The 15,602-nt window shown below is 50.0% G+C and overlaps 1 protein-coding gene across 1 annotated transcript; it reads left to right on the top strand.

Moving 5' to 3' along the window:
- The first annotated feature begins 1,832 nt into the window (after nt 1–1,832).
- On the top strand, nt 1,833–7,289 carry LOC118975149 (cytochrome P450 4F22). Its single transcript, XM_037028896.1, has 7 exons — nt 1,833–2,101; nt 3,106–3,172; nt 3,282–3,411; nt 4,960–5,093; nt 5,906–5,970; nt 6,602–6,684; nt 7,035–7,289. The coding sequence occupies exons 1-7, from the start codon at nt 1,838–1,840 to the stop codon at nt 7,210–7,212; spliced, it is 921 nt and encodes a 306-aa protein (XP_036884791.1). The 5' UTR covers nt 1,833–1,837; the 3' UTR covers nt 7,213–7,289.
- The last annotated feature ends 8,313 nt before the right edge of the window (nt 7,290–15,602 follow it).

Genomic DNA, 15,602 nt, shown 5'->3' with positions numbered 1-15,602 from the left:
TTTCTCGGTCGCTTAGAGTTATTGGCTCTGGGACTTTGAGTTCTTCTTGCGCTATCTTTTGGGCTGTTCGTGCCTGTTCCGTAGCAGATCAGAGCCCTAAAGTGTTCACTAGAGCAGGGCAACTAAGTCGTTGGGTTGTGATGTTGTATGTGGGGGCGGGGTCAAAGAGAGACAATGGCTTCCCTCTGCCGCCTGCTGCCGTGACCCCCACCAGCGCCGCAGCCACCACCGTCACCAGGCCCACGTGTTTCGTTCCACTGCATGCGAGTATGCCACCGCCGTCAGCCCTCCACCACTGGGTTCGCCCCCTGGGGCCTCTGTGGTCCGTCTCACTGTGCGCAAATGTGCGACCCTGATCAGTCTGCCCCACACCCCAACTGGTTCCAGGCTGCCTAAGCGCCCAGGTCGGGGATCTGTCCTGCCCGACCCAGCTCCGCTGCTGGCTCCGCCTCTCTTACCGTCCCCATTGAACGGTTCGTAGTTGTCGGACTTCCGTATAATTCAGTTTTCTGGTCTTTGGGTGTGTCCTTGTTTTCTAAACCTTTGTTGTATTCAAACTTGGTTGTGGGAGAAGGCACAGTGTTTCCACCTATGCCTCCATCTTGGTGGAAGTCCAGAATTTTTCATGTACTTGCTGGCCATTTTTATATCCTCTGTAGAGAAATGTCTATTCATATCCTTTGCCCATTTTTAAATTGAGGTATTTGTGTTATTATTGAGGTTTAAGAGTTCTTTTTTTCTTTACAATCCTCATCTAAGTATATGTCTTTATTGATTTTAGAGAGAGAAGAAGTAGGGGGAGAGAGAGATCGATGTGAGAGAGAAACATTGATTGGTTGCCTCCTGACTGGGGATTGAACCCATGACCTTTTGGTGTATGGCACAATGCTCCACCCAGTGTGCCACCTGGCCAGGGCAAGAGTTCTTTATACAGTTTAGATACAAGTTCCTCATCACATACATGGTTTTCAAATGTGGCAATTTAGTTTTAGTGATGTTACATCAATTTGGAAGTCCTCAACCCTCTTTGGGCCTGTGTTAAAATACACCCAGGTTTTGAAGCCCTGGCTGGTGTAGCTCAGTGGATTGAGCGCAGGCCTTCGAACCAGATGATCGTGGTTCGATTCCCAGTCAGGGCACATGCCTGGGTTGCAGGCCAGTTCCCAGCAGGGGACTCATGAGAGGCAACCATACATTGATATTTTTCTCCTTCCCTTCCCCTCTAAAGATAAATAAATTTTAAAAAATCTTTTAAAAATGCACCCAGGTTTTGGTTTTATTCAGGTATGGTGAGGCCAACAGATCAGGAGATGATTGCTACTGAAAATATAGTTCATTCCTCTCCGTTCCCAAGATGCAGGGGCAGTGCCACACCACACAGGCCACATGGGGAAGCACCAGGAGAAAGAGTGGCAAAAGCCTTTTTTTGGGGGGGGGTTCTAGGAAGAAACAGGAAATGCAGAGTATGCAGGATTGGCTAGTTCAGATGATTTCAGTGTGCTCTGGGGCATAGGGGTGCCTGTGTTGTCCAGTACCCGGCCCTGGGGTGGCTACAGCAGGAGACTAGGGGCTCAGCTGGATCACATTTGGAGTAGAGGCTACGGCGTGGTTGGTTTGCAGAAGAAAGGCATGCTTCTGAGTAGGTCTCTGGGCACAGGCTAGTCCTGAGAGGGGCATCGCCACTCCAGGCAGTGAGGTCCCTGATGGTAGAGCATCAAAAATATACAGAAATAAAACATAGTTAGCTCTGGGCCTCTCTTTGTCATCTACCCACTGGGAGAGGAAGATTGTCTTGGGGAATGGGTCTACACTCACAGCCCTTCTCCCTGGCAGGAAGATGAGCGATTACATCTCGGCCATCATTGAGCTGAGTGCACTGGTGGTCCGACGCCAGTACCGCCTGCACCACTACATCGACTTCATCTACTATCACACGGCGGACGGGCGGCGCTTCCGTGAGGCCTGTGACACCGTGCACTGCTTCACCACAGAGGTCATCCAGGAGCGGCGACTGGCGCTCCGTCGGCAGGGGGCCATGGCCTGGCTGAAGTCCAAGCAGGGCAAGACCTTGGATTTCATTGATGTGCTGCTTCTGGCCAGGGTGAGGCTGGGCCTGGAGGGTGGGCCCTACCCAAGATGGCCTCCCTGTGAGTTGTACGAACTGCCTGAAACAATAAACATCCAAACTTAGACATAGGTTGCGGGCAGAGGCAGAACGCATAAGACTTACTATATTTGTTTGCTAGGGCCGCTGTAACAAACTGCCATACATTAGGTAGCTTAAATAACAGAAATTCATCTTCTCAGTTCTGGAGGTTAGAAGTTGGAGATCAAGGTGTCATCAGGGCTGGTTTCTTCTGAGGCCTCCCTCCTTGGCGTGCAGACAGCCATGTTCTCCCACATGTTCACAGGGTCTTCCTCTGTGCATGTCTGTTCCTGACCTCCTCTTCTTAAAAGGACCCAGTGATACTGGATTACGGCCCACTCTCATGACCTCATTGTAAATTAATTACGTCTGCAAAGGCCCTATCTCCAAACACACTCATATTCTGAGGTCCTGGGGGGTTAGGACTTCAACAAATGAGTCTCAGAAGTGGGAATGGAGGTTCAGGGAGGAGAGACACAATTTTGCCCACAATACTTGCAAAGATGAAATACATGACCTTGAAGACACATGACAGCTGCAGAGAAAGGTGGTCACCCACTTGTGGTCCTGCCGTGGAATTCCTGAGCAGCACCAGGGTTCTAGATTAAGGCAGTCCTAGATTCCAGTTCTGACTTTGATGCTTCATGGATGCTTGACCTTAGTCATCTGAGTCTTCCCTCTGAGCCTCAGTTTCCTCATTTGCGACATGAGGACCATATGACCGATCATAAGATTGTTGGTGCTGGGAGCTAGCGGCTCAAGAAACATGAGCCCCTGTCTGCCCCTCCTCGTCGACGCTCTTTCTCTCTTAGATACGTTGCCTACCTCCATCTCCCTGGAATCCTTTCTCCTGCGGCTTGTCTTAAGAGAAACAGGGGGGTATCTTTGACTCTGGAGAAGCCCCTAGCATGTGGAGGGTGGGGAGAAGTGGGCTGAGCATTGTCTACTGCCCTTTCCAGGACGAAGATGGCAAGGAACTGACAGACGAGGACATCCGAGCTGAGGCAGACACCTTCATGTTTGAGGGTGAGGATGTGGGGCAGAGCTGGGGGAGTGGGGGGGGCACCCACCGTTTGCAGATAGCACCTCTGCTGTCTCCAGGAAGCCTCCATTCAAGCTCCTCCTCTGCCTGCAGGTCATGACACAACATCCAGTGGGCTGTCGTGGGTGCTGTTTAACTTGGCCAAGTACCCAGAGTACCAGGAGAAGTGCCGGGAAGAGGTCCAGCAAGTTCTGAAAGGCCGGGAGCTGGAGGAGCTGGGGTGGTCAGTCTGGGGTCCGGGCGTGGTGGGGGCAGGTTGAGCTTTGGGTGTGAATCTCTCGCCTCTACCACTTACTGTCTTTCTGAATCTCAGAGAAATCACTGAAGATGATTGAATTTCAACTCATTAACTGTCAAACAGGATGACGATAATGCATCTGCCTACATCATAATGTAGGCGTTCTTAGGAGGGTCTTAGCAACGGTTGCAGTAATGCTGCATAAGGAACAGCCTCTGAACTCAGGGTTTGCAGCAGGCATTTATTTCCTGCTCTTGTCAGCATGTTACTCTCAGTACTGCTGGGGGACACCGAATGGAACAAGGTTGCTTCCAAACTGAGGTTCAGGTTCAGGTCTGCTCCATATGCCTCCTCATTATCCTTGAACCAGCCACTACTCTGGGCATGTTCAGCTCAAGGCAGACTCCAGAAGCACAAAGAGCCATAGAAATATTTGAAAGATTCATTAGGGTGGCATTGCTTAATAAAATGATAGGTTTTAGGGGTACAATTCTACCATACACTGTCTGTATATTGTATTGTGTGTTCACCACCCCAAGCCAAATCTCCTTCCGCCACCATTGAGAGCCACACAACTAAAACCTCTACTTGCATCGTAACATTCCACTGTTTAAAGCAAGTCACATGGCCAAGCCCAACATGAAGGGGGTGGGACATACGCTCTGCCCACCTGAGTGGAACACACTGCAGAATCACAGGGCACAAGTGTGTAATTCAAATACAAGAGGAAGTGAAGAGTCAAGGACAATAATCCAATTGACTTTGGATGTTGTACAGAGCTGCTTCTGGGTGATGCAAAGAAAGCACAACCCTAAATAGCATAGGACAGCAAGAACGTGGTTCAGTGTCAACCCTTCGGATGGCGAGCTCTCGCTTGGGTGCTGCTGGGTCTTCCATACCTTGCTACCTGCCTTTTCAACTAAGGGAGGAGATGCCCCAGGTTCTGAGAACGGCTCAGGAGCTGGTCTGTAGCCAGATCTTCACAACTCTCTTCTGGTTTCCCAGTGGTTCTTATGTTTATGATACTTTTATGCCAGGCATGCTGTTTGCCCTTCAAAGTACCAACATGAAGTTTTCTTTGAAAGAGAACCTGTTGATGTAAACAATCTAGATTATGATCCAAGAGTTATAATTAATCCAATTTTGGGCCCTGAAGTTCAAGGAAAAAAACCAAGTAAGTAACAGTAAAAGGAGAGGACGTATGGGTTTTAAATACTGAAACTGATCCACACGAGCTGGTACATTGCTGCTGCCCAGACTCTGTGGCTCTCCTGGCACCTGCTGTGGTGCCCCTGACTTCCACATAATTCATCAGTTAAAAGGTTAGCTGGGCTCTCAGAAGTCTGCTAGTGCTGGTTTGATTTGCTGGGAGTCAGATGTCGAGGGTCAGTAGTGTGTGCAAGGCACAGCTGCAAATGTCAAAAGTTGGGGCAACTCTGACTTCGAGATCCTGAGCTAGTTTCCAGTGTAGTCGCTCCCGAGTATGTGTGTGTGTACGGCCTGTCGCCCTCACCCCCATTCCATGCTCCCCAGGGATGACCTGACCCAGCTGCCCTTCACCACTATGTGCATCAAGGAGAGCCTACGCCAGTTCCCACCCGTGACCCTGGTCTCCCGCCGCTGCACAGAGGACATCAAGCTCCCAGATGGGCGCATCATCCCCAAAGGTGGGCACTGTGTGCTCCCTGCTGCCTGGCTGTGCGGTTGTTCACAGGGCCTGGTTGTGCTTGCTGCAAGTGCCCCATCCCTATAGATGGGGCAGCTCTGTGTGGATGTTATGTAGGGGGGAGATAGAGGCCAGGGAGTCTAGGTGGAAAGAAGCAGTAAGTGTGGCAGGGTGGGTCCTCTGTGCGTAGAGGTAGGGGAGGGCTGGTTTCATTCAGTTGGCAGATATCCCCTGGAGACCCGGCCCTGTCCTGATGCTAGGGAACTAGAGAGGCCTCATCCCTAGGACCAGGCTGGGGAATAAAGCAGGACACAGACATTCCCAGCCACCTGGGGTCAGATAGGCTAAAGGGAGGGACAGGGGCTGGCACAGCCCAAAAGAAGGAGCCATGGCTCTATCCGAGGGAGAATGCAGGGAGGGCTGCTTGGAAGAGGAAATGTGGAAGGTGAGCCAAGGACGTTGGAAATGAAAGAGCGAGAACCTCAGGGTACAGATAGATAGTGAAAGACCTTCAATGCCAGACTGAGGCACTTGAACTCGATCCTCAGGGCAGCTGGGAGGCATGGGAGGCATTTAGCTGAGGAGAAATACCAAATATGTGAGTAAGAAAGATCCTTGTGTGGCCAGCAGAACAGCCAGAAAGGTGATGGGGCCCTCTTAGGGAGGCATGCAGCAGCGTTTTTCAGGAAATGACGGGCAGGAAAGGTGCCAGAGGCCTTGTGGAACACCGTGCTCCAGAGGAAGCAGGAAGGGTAGGTCCCCGGGGGAGGCCCTCCCTCCCCTATGCCCCACTGACCCCACCCCTCCCCACAGGAATCATCTGCTTGGTTAGCATCTACGGAATCCACCACAACCCTACAGTGTGGCCTGACTCCAAGGTGAGCTCCTCTTCTCCCTCAGCTTCCTCCTCAGAAGGGGCAGTTGGGGGGCAGTGGAGCCTCCCCTGCCCTGCTTTCCAGGGAGCCAGACAGCAGGGCTGAGTGCAGGATTTGAGCACCCCATCCCCATTTATTCACCCGCTCAGTGTGAATTCACCAGGTCCACAAATGTTTATTGAACACCTACCGTATGCCAGACCCTGTGCTGGGCAATGAGGACAGAGACAGATATAGTCTTTACCCTCACAGTGAAGTGCAAGAAGAGCAAAACTAAGATGATTTTGGGTATTGGTAAATGTACAAAGCAAATAAAAAACAGAGTAGGGTGGGGAATAGGGGAGCACTTTAGCTCACATGGTGAGGAAAGATCTTGTGGAAGAAGACATGTTTGAACTGACACCTGAAAAGTTTGAAGAGCATGGGGAAGCATGTTCCAGGCAGTATGGACAGCAGGTGCAAAGGTCCTGGGGTGGGAATGAGTCTGGCATGCCTGAACAGCAAAAGGAGGTGGTCTGGCTAGATTGTAGTGTGGTTCTCTGTCCAGCTGGGCTGCTTCCCAGAGGCTGAGGAAGGGGGCCAAGCTGATATGGATGCGCCAGTCCTCAGACTCACCCAGGCTGTTCCTACTTAGGTGTACAATCCCTATCGCTTTGACCCGGATAATGCACAGCAGCGCTCGCCTCTGGCCTTCGTGCCCTTCTCTGCAGGACCCAGGTAACTCTTCTATTTCCCCCAGCTCAAGCCAAGCATAGCAGGAACACGGTGGCCAAGGACAGTCAGGGATGTGCCTATCTGGGACAGAGACCACATCACACCCACGGGTCATTTCTGCTAACCCTTTTTCTATCCTCAATGTACCCGTAAGCCCCCCAATCAGATATGTCACAGCACCCCTGGGTATTAAGTGCACCTACTGTGTGCTGGGCCCTGAGTTCTGGGCTCATAGGCTCCCAAAGGCTTTTTGCCGCATTGTCCCGTTTTGCAAATGAAGGAACTGAGGCCCAGAGTGGGAGGTCATTTACTCGATCCCGGGGACCCCGCTCACACAGTCGTACTTCCTCCAGGAACTGCATCGGACAGAGCTTCGCCATGGCCGAGATGCGCGTGGCCGTGGCGCTGACGCTGCTGCGCTTCCGTCTGAGCGTGGACCGAACGCGCAAGGTGCGGCGGAAGCCGGAGCTTATACTGCGCACGGAGAACGGCATCTGGCTCAACGTAGAACCACTACCTCCAAGGGCCTGAGCGCAGGTGCGCCCCTGCAGAGCCCCAGGCCCAAGACCCGCCCAGAGGCCGAGGCCCCACCCTCAAGGGGCCAGGCCCCGCCCCCAAAGTCCCGTGGTATAGGCCACGCCCCTAGAAGTCCAGGCTCTGCTCCTGGAGGGTCAGGGTCCTCCTTAGAGCAGCCGATAGGTGCAGGCCACGGCCCTTGAGGCCCAGGTCCCACCCCCTTCAGTGCTTGTTCTGGTTCTCTTGTTTGAAGACCAGGCTAGGCCACACCCCTCGGGTCCAGACTCTGTCCTCAGCATCCCAAGGATTCAGATCCTCAGGCCCCACCCACTGAACCATCTAAGATCCTAAGACCAGACATCTAAGGCGTCCTGGGTTCAAGCCTGGCACCAAGAGGACTCTGGCAGGCTTCTGAACAGAGGACTTGGCAGCTGGAGCCCAAGGTCAGAGCCTTGAACTTGGACATCACTTTCCTGAGGCCCGCCCTGCTCAGATGGGTGAACCTCTCAGGCATCAAGCTACATCCCATGGCTGTTTGCTTTTGCTGTTTTTAAAACTCAGACCCTCCCTTCCTCCCAGCCCCTTCTTTCCTCCTTTACTCAAAGGCTCTTTTCTAAGTGTTCTGATTTTTGTAGAATAAAAGCAAGGGACACAGATATCCCACCACCGTCCACCCTCTAGCATGACCAGACCCTGACAGTTGGAGCCCAGCAAGGAAATGAGGGGCCCTGAACAGTTGGGAGGCAGCTGAGGGACGCTGTGAGCCAGAAGGCTGGAAAGCCATTTGTCCTCGGACATAAACTCAGCCTTTTTGGGACAGTTTGTGTAATAATTTATTTCATCAGCAGACTGCATATGAATTGTCTGCTGGCACAGCCAGGAGTGCAGCCAGCTTGATTCCCACCCTCAAGAGGATGGGGGTGACAAATGTTGAACAAATAATTCTGCATAGAAATATCTACTTAAACCTGTGACAAGTGCTCCAAGGCAGAGGTCGTTGGTACTGGGAGAGCACAACAGCTTGTGTGGGTGGCTCGGGGAGAGCTTCTCTGATACCGAAGTGGGAGTAGAATCTGAGTGCTGACCAGGGAGAGAAGAGCATTCCTGGCCAAAGGAACAGCATCTGTAGATGTCTTGAGATGAGGAAGAGCTCGACCTCACAAGGGGCCGAGGTGGCTGGATCTGGAGAATGGGGCAGAATGGAGGAAGAGGTGAGCAGGAGCCAACCCCTTAGAACTGTGGGCCATGTCACTGTTCAGATCTTGTGGTGAGGGCAATAGGGAGCTATAGCGGGTGTGTGAGCAGGGGCACAACATGTAGTGATCGGATCTGGGCTGGCAGGGAAATAGCTTGGAAGGGAGTATGTGGGGCTGGAAACCCAGGGAAGAGAGAGGCTGAGGTGCAGGTGGGATGGGAAGGGCAGGGGCTGAGGGGAGGGAGGAGGTTAGGGTGAGTCCCCAGTCTTTGGCTGGGGGAACTGGATGGCGGAGTATAATGGAGATACAGAAGGTAGGGCAATGACAGTGTCTACAAGAATCACATTAATTCATCAAACTGAAAATCTTCTATGAGCCAGGCAGTGTTTGAGCTTTTGCATAACCAACATTCTGGAAAGGGGAGCCAATAAATGATTAATAAGCAAATAAATAAGTAAATTTACACAGGGCCTTAGAAACCATGGATTTTATTGTGAGAGAAATGGGGAGGCATGGAGAGTCCCAAGCAGAGGACAGACAAGATGTCCTATAGTCTTTGGCTGCTATATTGAATAGGGACTGTGGGAGGCAAGGATAGGACTAGGAAGACGGGGTGGGAGTGAGAGACGGCAGTGGCCCCAACCAAACTAGGAGCTGCAGAGGCAAAGAGGGGTGATTGGATTCTGACGGGGAATGATTGCTTCATGGAGGGCTTCCTGGCAGGTTTGCCAATGGATGGAATGTGAGGTTCAGGAAAAGGGCAGGCCCCCAGGCTTGAGCCCCTGGAAAGAAAGGTGGGGGTGCCATCGACCGAGATGGGGAATGCTGAATGAAGTAAGTTGTTCTGGGGGTGAGATCAGCATGTCTGTTTGGGCCAGGAGGGGCTGGAGCATCAAGCTGGCAGTTGGTCTCAAATTTGGGAGAGAGTTCTAGGCTAGGATATGCATTTGGGAAGCCTCAGCATTTAGATGGTGTTTAAAGCCCAAAGACTGGGTGAGCTACCAGGATGTATGTGTGTGTGTGTGTGTGTGTGTGTGTGTGTGTGTGTTTGTGTGTTTGTGTGTTCTCAAAGGAGGGATTTAAGGATCAAGCCCTGGGGGTCTGCGCAATTAATATAACAATAAAGAGATTTAAAATTGATTGAGTGCTTCTTGTGTATCCTTCCCATTTAATATTCTCATTTAATTTTCACAGGTACTGTTATTATGACATGGGTATTGCTACTATCTCATTTAACTGAGGTGGAAATTGAATGTCCCAGAGTGAAGTGACTCCCCAAGGTCCAACAGCGATATTATTGTGAGATCAGAGGGCCCCTGAGTCCTTTTCTAACACATTTTTTGGGCCTCCTGGTCCTGCTCTGGGTTCTTAGGCTCTGCCTAGAATGGGCATCAGCAGATAAGGCTGGAGCGATGGATTTGATGAGTCAAAGCTGGGCTGTCAATGCCGGGGCGCCCTTGGGTGGCTCGTGCTGGGATTGTTGTTAGGAATGGCCTGTTCGAAGCTACTTCTAAGATTAATTGAACACGTGTGGTCCCGGACCCTGATGAAACCACCGGCTCTTGCTGACGCCGCCTCTCAAACACTCCCATCCGGAAGAAGGTTCTCCAAGTGCTCGTCCTTCTCCAAACATTGCACAGGCCTCCCTCAACCTCACCCCTCCGCCCCTGACCAACGCCTCGGTGCAAACCGGTCATCCGCCAGCAAAAATATCTTGACCTTCGGAGGAGCCATGTATGGGTTCAATCCCAGGCTCTGATCCTTGCCGTGGCCTTGGCACGCGACTGCCCCTCTCTGCACCTTGGGTCTCCCGTGGATTTTACGGGATCTTAATGCTTGCAATGCACGTTGACTTTCCGCGTAGGATCTTGGTGAATGAATGGGAGGCTTGGAGTATGTTTGGCCCAGGACTGGGCTCCACTCACATGCGTGACTCGTAAGACATACCTGCTGCTCGCTCAGACTCCTGAGGGGGCCTCCTTTCCATCCTGAGCGTGTCATAGGCTCCCTCTGCTGGACGGTTTGGGGGCGACAGGCTCTAAGGAGTTGGGTCTCCATTTAGCGAGTATGTGTGTATGAGAGACTGTGTGTGTGACTGTGTGTGGCTGGGTGTGTTGGGGAGAGAGGAGGGAAGACACCCACTCATTGAACGACTGTAACTGTCCACAACAGGCTGTGCTCCTTGCTCAAGTGAGGAGCCCCTGCCCGGTCCTCCATCCTCCCATGCGGCAAGCAGGACATTCAGGAGAAATAACGTGCTTGCAGCAGCCCTTACTAATGAGGGTTGGGTGCTTGTTCTCTGCTCTCTCCCAGAGGTCCCCAGAGGGACTGAGCCCAAGGTGCCCACAGTGGGACTTCCTTTCTAACGCACTTTTCCCTGCTGCCTTCCCTTCCCAGTCTCACTTTTTTACTGCCCTACTGTTACTTCCTGAGATCATCTCCCAAAGAAACAACTTGTGTTGAATTTTTGCTTCAGAATAAAGTATTTGCCCTGGAATCCTTGTATCACAGTCTGCTTTCAGGGGATGCAAACTAACACACACACAGGCCTGTTATTACTCCCAATCCCCAATCCCCATGGGCCTGTTACTATGCCCCTTGTATTGAGGAGGGGTGTGAGGATCAGAGAGGGCAAGTTGCTTGCCCAAGGTCCACAGCTGGAGAGTGGCAAAGCTGAGCTTTGACCCTGGGCCCTCTGACCCCAAGTCCAGTGTTTGCCTCCCTCCTGGAAGCCCTCTTCCCTGCAAAACCCAGAGGGAAGGGGGTCCTTCACAGTTAGTAAAGTCCATGAAGTGCATACCAGAGATCCTTAGACTCACTTGTGGCTGGTTCCTGTGCCTTCATTCTGTCACAAAATAAGAGAAATAATGGCAAACACACACTTGGTACTGACTGTGTGTCAAGGGAATGTTGTTATAAGCCTTTTATTTATTTATCTCCTATCTCCAAATATTGCATGGGCTTGGTATAAAATAAGTTGTAAATGTAAACATTTTAAAAAGAGATTCTACTTCTGCTCCCACCCCCAGTCCAGTGGTTTGGTTTGATTTTTTTTGTAGTTTTAAATATTGCATATATGAACATTTTCATATATATATATATATATATATATATATATATACACATATACATACACTTATATATGCATAACTATTTTTAAAGAGAATTTTAAAAAAAGATTTTATTTATTTACTTTCAGAAAGAGGGAAGGTAGGAAAAAAGAGGGAGAGAAATATCGATTGGTTGTATGCATGTGTGTATGTACCAGATGTATTCATACACACCCCATCTGAGGACCAAACCCACAACCCAGACAAGTGCCTTGACTGGGAAAAGAACTGGTGACCTTTCATTTTGTGGGATGATGCCCAACCAACTAAGCCACACTGGTCAGGGCAAGAGAATTTTTTATAAGAATTCATTTGAGACAAACTGATGACATATGCCAGTGAGCAAGATCTCAGTGTTGTTTCTCTCCCTTCCCCTCTCTCAAAAAATAAGTAAATAAAATTTTTTTCAGTTATGGAGCTTTTAAAAAAGATTTTATTTATTTATTTCTAGGGAGAGGGGAAAGGGATGGAGAGAAACATCAATGTATGGTTGTCTCTCACATGCCCACAGCTGGGGACCTGGCCTGCAACCCAGGCATGTGCCCTGACTGGGAATTGAACTGATGACCCTTTGGTTTGCAGGCAGGCACTCAATCCACTGAGCCACACCAGTCAGGGCAGTAAATAAAATCTTTAGTAAGGAATATAATCTGTTCCAGTTAGAATATTATTGTATAATGAACTACCAAGAAGTTTAGTATCTTCAATTGACAAACTTTGGTTTGCTCACCAATTTTCAATTTGGCAGGGCTCAGTTGGGTTGGTTTTCTCTACTCTATGTGGCCTCACCTGGGAACCTTGTCTGAAGCCAGAAGATCCACTTCCAAAACAACTCAGTCTCGTGGCTGGTGGTCTGGTGCCAGCTGCTGGCTGGGGTCCTCAGTTCCCACCAGCGCAGGGCCTCTCTGTGGAGTTGCTTGGGCTTTCTCTCCACACGGCAGCCGTGTCCAGGAGGGTGAATTCCAAGGGGTCTGGAAGGAAGCTGCAAGTCTTCTTGTGATCTAGACTCCAAGTCCCCGAAGACACTGAGGACAGCTCAGGTTCAATGAGAGAGGAATTAGATTTGCCTCTGAGTCAGTGTTCTCCAGAGAAACAGAACTAACAGCATCTATCAGCCATTGATTTATCTGTCCACTCATCCAGGATGTGTTCATCACCTGTCTATTACCTATATCATCTGTCTAGCTATCATTTATCTATGTGTATCATCTATCAGTCTTCTATATACACTTATATTTATCCTAAGATTTATGTGTGATGTAAATCTTATATGTACATTTATATCTTAAGATTTATACGAACGTGTGTTAAGGTATATATATTTTTCTCGAGATTATATATATGTATACATATTCTACTACTTGGGAAGGAGAGGTGACAAATGACTTCTTTTTATGACACGCCACACTTCCTAAGTCTCCCCCTGTGGGTGTTGTGGTAGTCAGGCTAATTTTTGTGGACAGCCCTCACCTAGCAAACAGAGAGAGAGATTAAGAGAGAAATGCAGTTGGTGTATCAGTGAGCTATCACCACATAACAAAGAGCACCCCCCAACTTAGTGGCTTGAAACAATGACCATTTTATTTTCTCTTATGATTCTGTGCATCAAGTGGTCATTTGGAGGCTCTATGGGGCTGGACGGTCCAAATGGCTCTCTCACACGGCTGGCAGTTGATAACTGGCTATCTTGGCAGGGAGGTCAGTGGGGGCTGTTGATCAGTTTTACACATGTGAGGACTTTCCATGGGGCCTCAGCTTCCTTATGGCATTTGACATGTCCTGTGAGCAAATAGACGTGTACGCTGCCAGCTATCCTCAAGGCCATCATTGGCACGGCACGACCTGTACCACATGCTATTGACGAAGCATCCCAGGTCAGTCCCGATTCAAGGAGAAGGAAAACAAGCTCCTCTTAGTGGGGAAAGTTGCAAAAATTCTGCAGTCACCTCCTCAGTGGGTCTGGGTTCGAGCCTGAGGTTCTGCATTTTCAAGATGCTGCATGTGACAGCCAGGCTGCTGGTCTGACGACCACATTTTGAGCAGACAGTGCTTCAGCTTGTGGCTCCTAAGTCCTTTTCTTCCCTAAGTAGTTAATGAGCATCTACACTGTGCCAGGATTCACTTTCTCCTGTGCTGTCAGGTTGTATGACTTTGCCGTGAGGCAGGTACGAGGTCCCGTGCCTCTCCAGATGTCTGTTTCTTCTTCCCTCCTGCCTCTTCCCAGGCCTCTCAGGCCAGCCCTGCTGCCTCTCATCCACCCCAGCCCTGCCCCTGGCTCTTCTTCAGATGGACCTGCCAGCAGGGCCCCAACCCAGGGGACAAGGGAGGAGGAGGAGGATCTAGGACTGTGTGCCCCACCCTGCTGGGGGCTCCAGGAACAGCCACCTGCAGCTGGGTCACATAGGACTGGAAGGAATAAGGTGGTGGGGCAAGTTTGCACACTTCCCTAACATTCTATCAGTTGTAGGAGGAAAGTCTGCCCCAATCTTTCCACTCGGCTCCATTCTTCAAATTCACGCTCATTTTGGAGCCTGACTGTGGGAAGACCTCACAGGAGCTGAGAACCCCTCACAGGGAAATGTGGGAAGGAGCTGGACAACGTGTGGCCCCTCTCGGGCTGTTATCCCAGATGGGGGACTGAGCCTGGGAGGGGCCAGCACAGCCAGCAGGCAGGTGAGGGAGAGGCAGGACTCCCTTGGGGTCTCCCAGCTCTGCCCTCCCCATCCTGCACCCTCTTCTCATGGCCCCAGAGACCCACCTCACCTGCCTCCAGGTGCCCTCTTTCCAAAGGGCCCTTCCACCCCTGAATCTGATGGGAAAGTCCCCAGCCAGGTTGGTTTCTTTGCTCCTGTTCACAGCACACAGGTCTCAGCTTAGGCCTTGGGCTTCCTGGAGGCTCGGGGCAGATGCTTGGGACAGGACTCCACAATCAAGTTCAAAATTTTAACTGTCGAACCCTATCCTTTGCAGGGTAGGTTGCCACGTCCAGTCCCAGCTCCGCCAACCATGCCGTCTGACAAAGTCCGAGCATGGGGAGGACGACTTCAAAGAAGTATGTTCCGGCCTGGCGGACGTGGCATGAATAGATATGTGGTGTTGATCTTAATCTTGCTGTCTCTTGTTGTTCTAACCTTTACCTTTCTGATAATTTAGAATCTCCTAGAAATGCTGACCATTCTCAGAGCTGAACAGCAACTAAGTCAGACTGAGAACAATATCACCTTAGCCTTTCCCCAGAATAGCACCTCCTTCCCTGACCTGATTAAGAAACTGTAAGATATGATGATATCAACTAGTAGGGGGCCTAGAATATCCAAAGCAGCCCCCTTAAGTAAGTCCGAGCCAAATCCCCTCTGATAAAATAGCCCCTGAATGTCTAAAGTTGTTAGAATAACAGCCCCTCCTTTACCTTGAATAGGGATATATATCTATTAGAATTAGACAGGCAGAAAAATAGGAAAAACTAGTTAGCTATTAAGCATGTAAAAAACAATTACTAAGAAGATAGAGTTCTTAGTACACAGAGAGATATTTTAGACTGAAAGATAGATAGCTAAATTAAACATCACAAAGGCTTATAATGAGTTCCCTAACCTCTGCTCGGTCGAGCGTATTGTTTTGCCCCATGACTAACTCTGAAAACTTTAATAAATAATAGGACATTCAAACTTTGTACATAGAGCTATTTTATTATTTTTTTATTTTTTTATTTAGCTCTTGTTCAAGTACAGTTTTCTGTCTTGTATTCCCAGCCCTGCCCCCCTTAGTGCTCTCCACCTCCCTCCCATCTCCACCCCGCACCTTAGTTATTGTCCATGTGTCCTTTATACTTGTTCATGTGACTCCTTCCCCTTTTCCCCTGTGATTCTCTCCCCTCTCCCCTCTGGACCCTGTCAGCCTGTTCCGTATTTCAGTGTCTTTGGTTACATTTTGCTTGCTTGTTTGTTTTGTTGTTTAGATTCCTGTTAAAGGTGATATCATAGGGTATTTGTCTTTCACTACCTGGCTTATTTCGCTCAGCATAATGCTTTCCAGTTCCATCCATGATGTTGCAAAGGGTAGGAGCTCCTTCTTCCTTTCTGCAGCATAGAATTCCATT

Source organism: Sturnira hondurensis, unplaced genomic scaffold (assembly GCF_014824575.4).
Source record: "Sturnira hondurensis isolate 20B ecotype Veracruz unplaced genomic scaffold, ASM1482457v3 Scaffold0020119, whole genome shotgun sequence".
NCBI lineage: Eukaryota > Metazoa > Chordata > Mammalia > Chiroptera > Phyllostomidae > Sturnira > Sturnira hondurensis.
The sequence above is the reverse complement of the archived record's forward strand: the minus strand, read 5'-3'. Positions and strand labels throughout refer to the sequence as shown.

Excerpts from the sequence above, each read along its gene's own strand:
- LOC118975149 (XM_037028896.1), top strand. The coding sequence starts at position 1,838 with ATGAGCGATTACATCTCGGCCATCATTGAGCTGAGTGCACTGGTGGTC. Across the intron at positions 3,412-4,959 it reads GAGCTGGAGGAGCTGGGGTG|GGATGACCTGACCCAGCTGC; the intron begins GTCAGTCTGGGG and ends CATGCTCCCCAG. Across the intron at positions 6,685-7,034 it reads CCCTTCTCTGCAGGACCCAG|GAACTGCATCGGACAGAGCT; the intron begins GTAACTCTTCTA and ends TACTTCCTCCAG.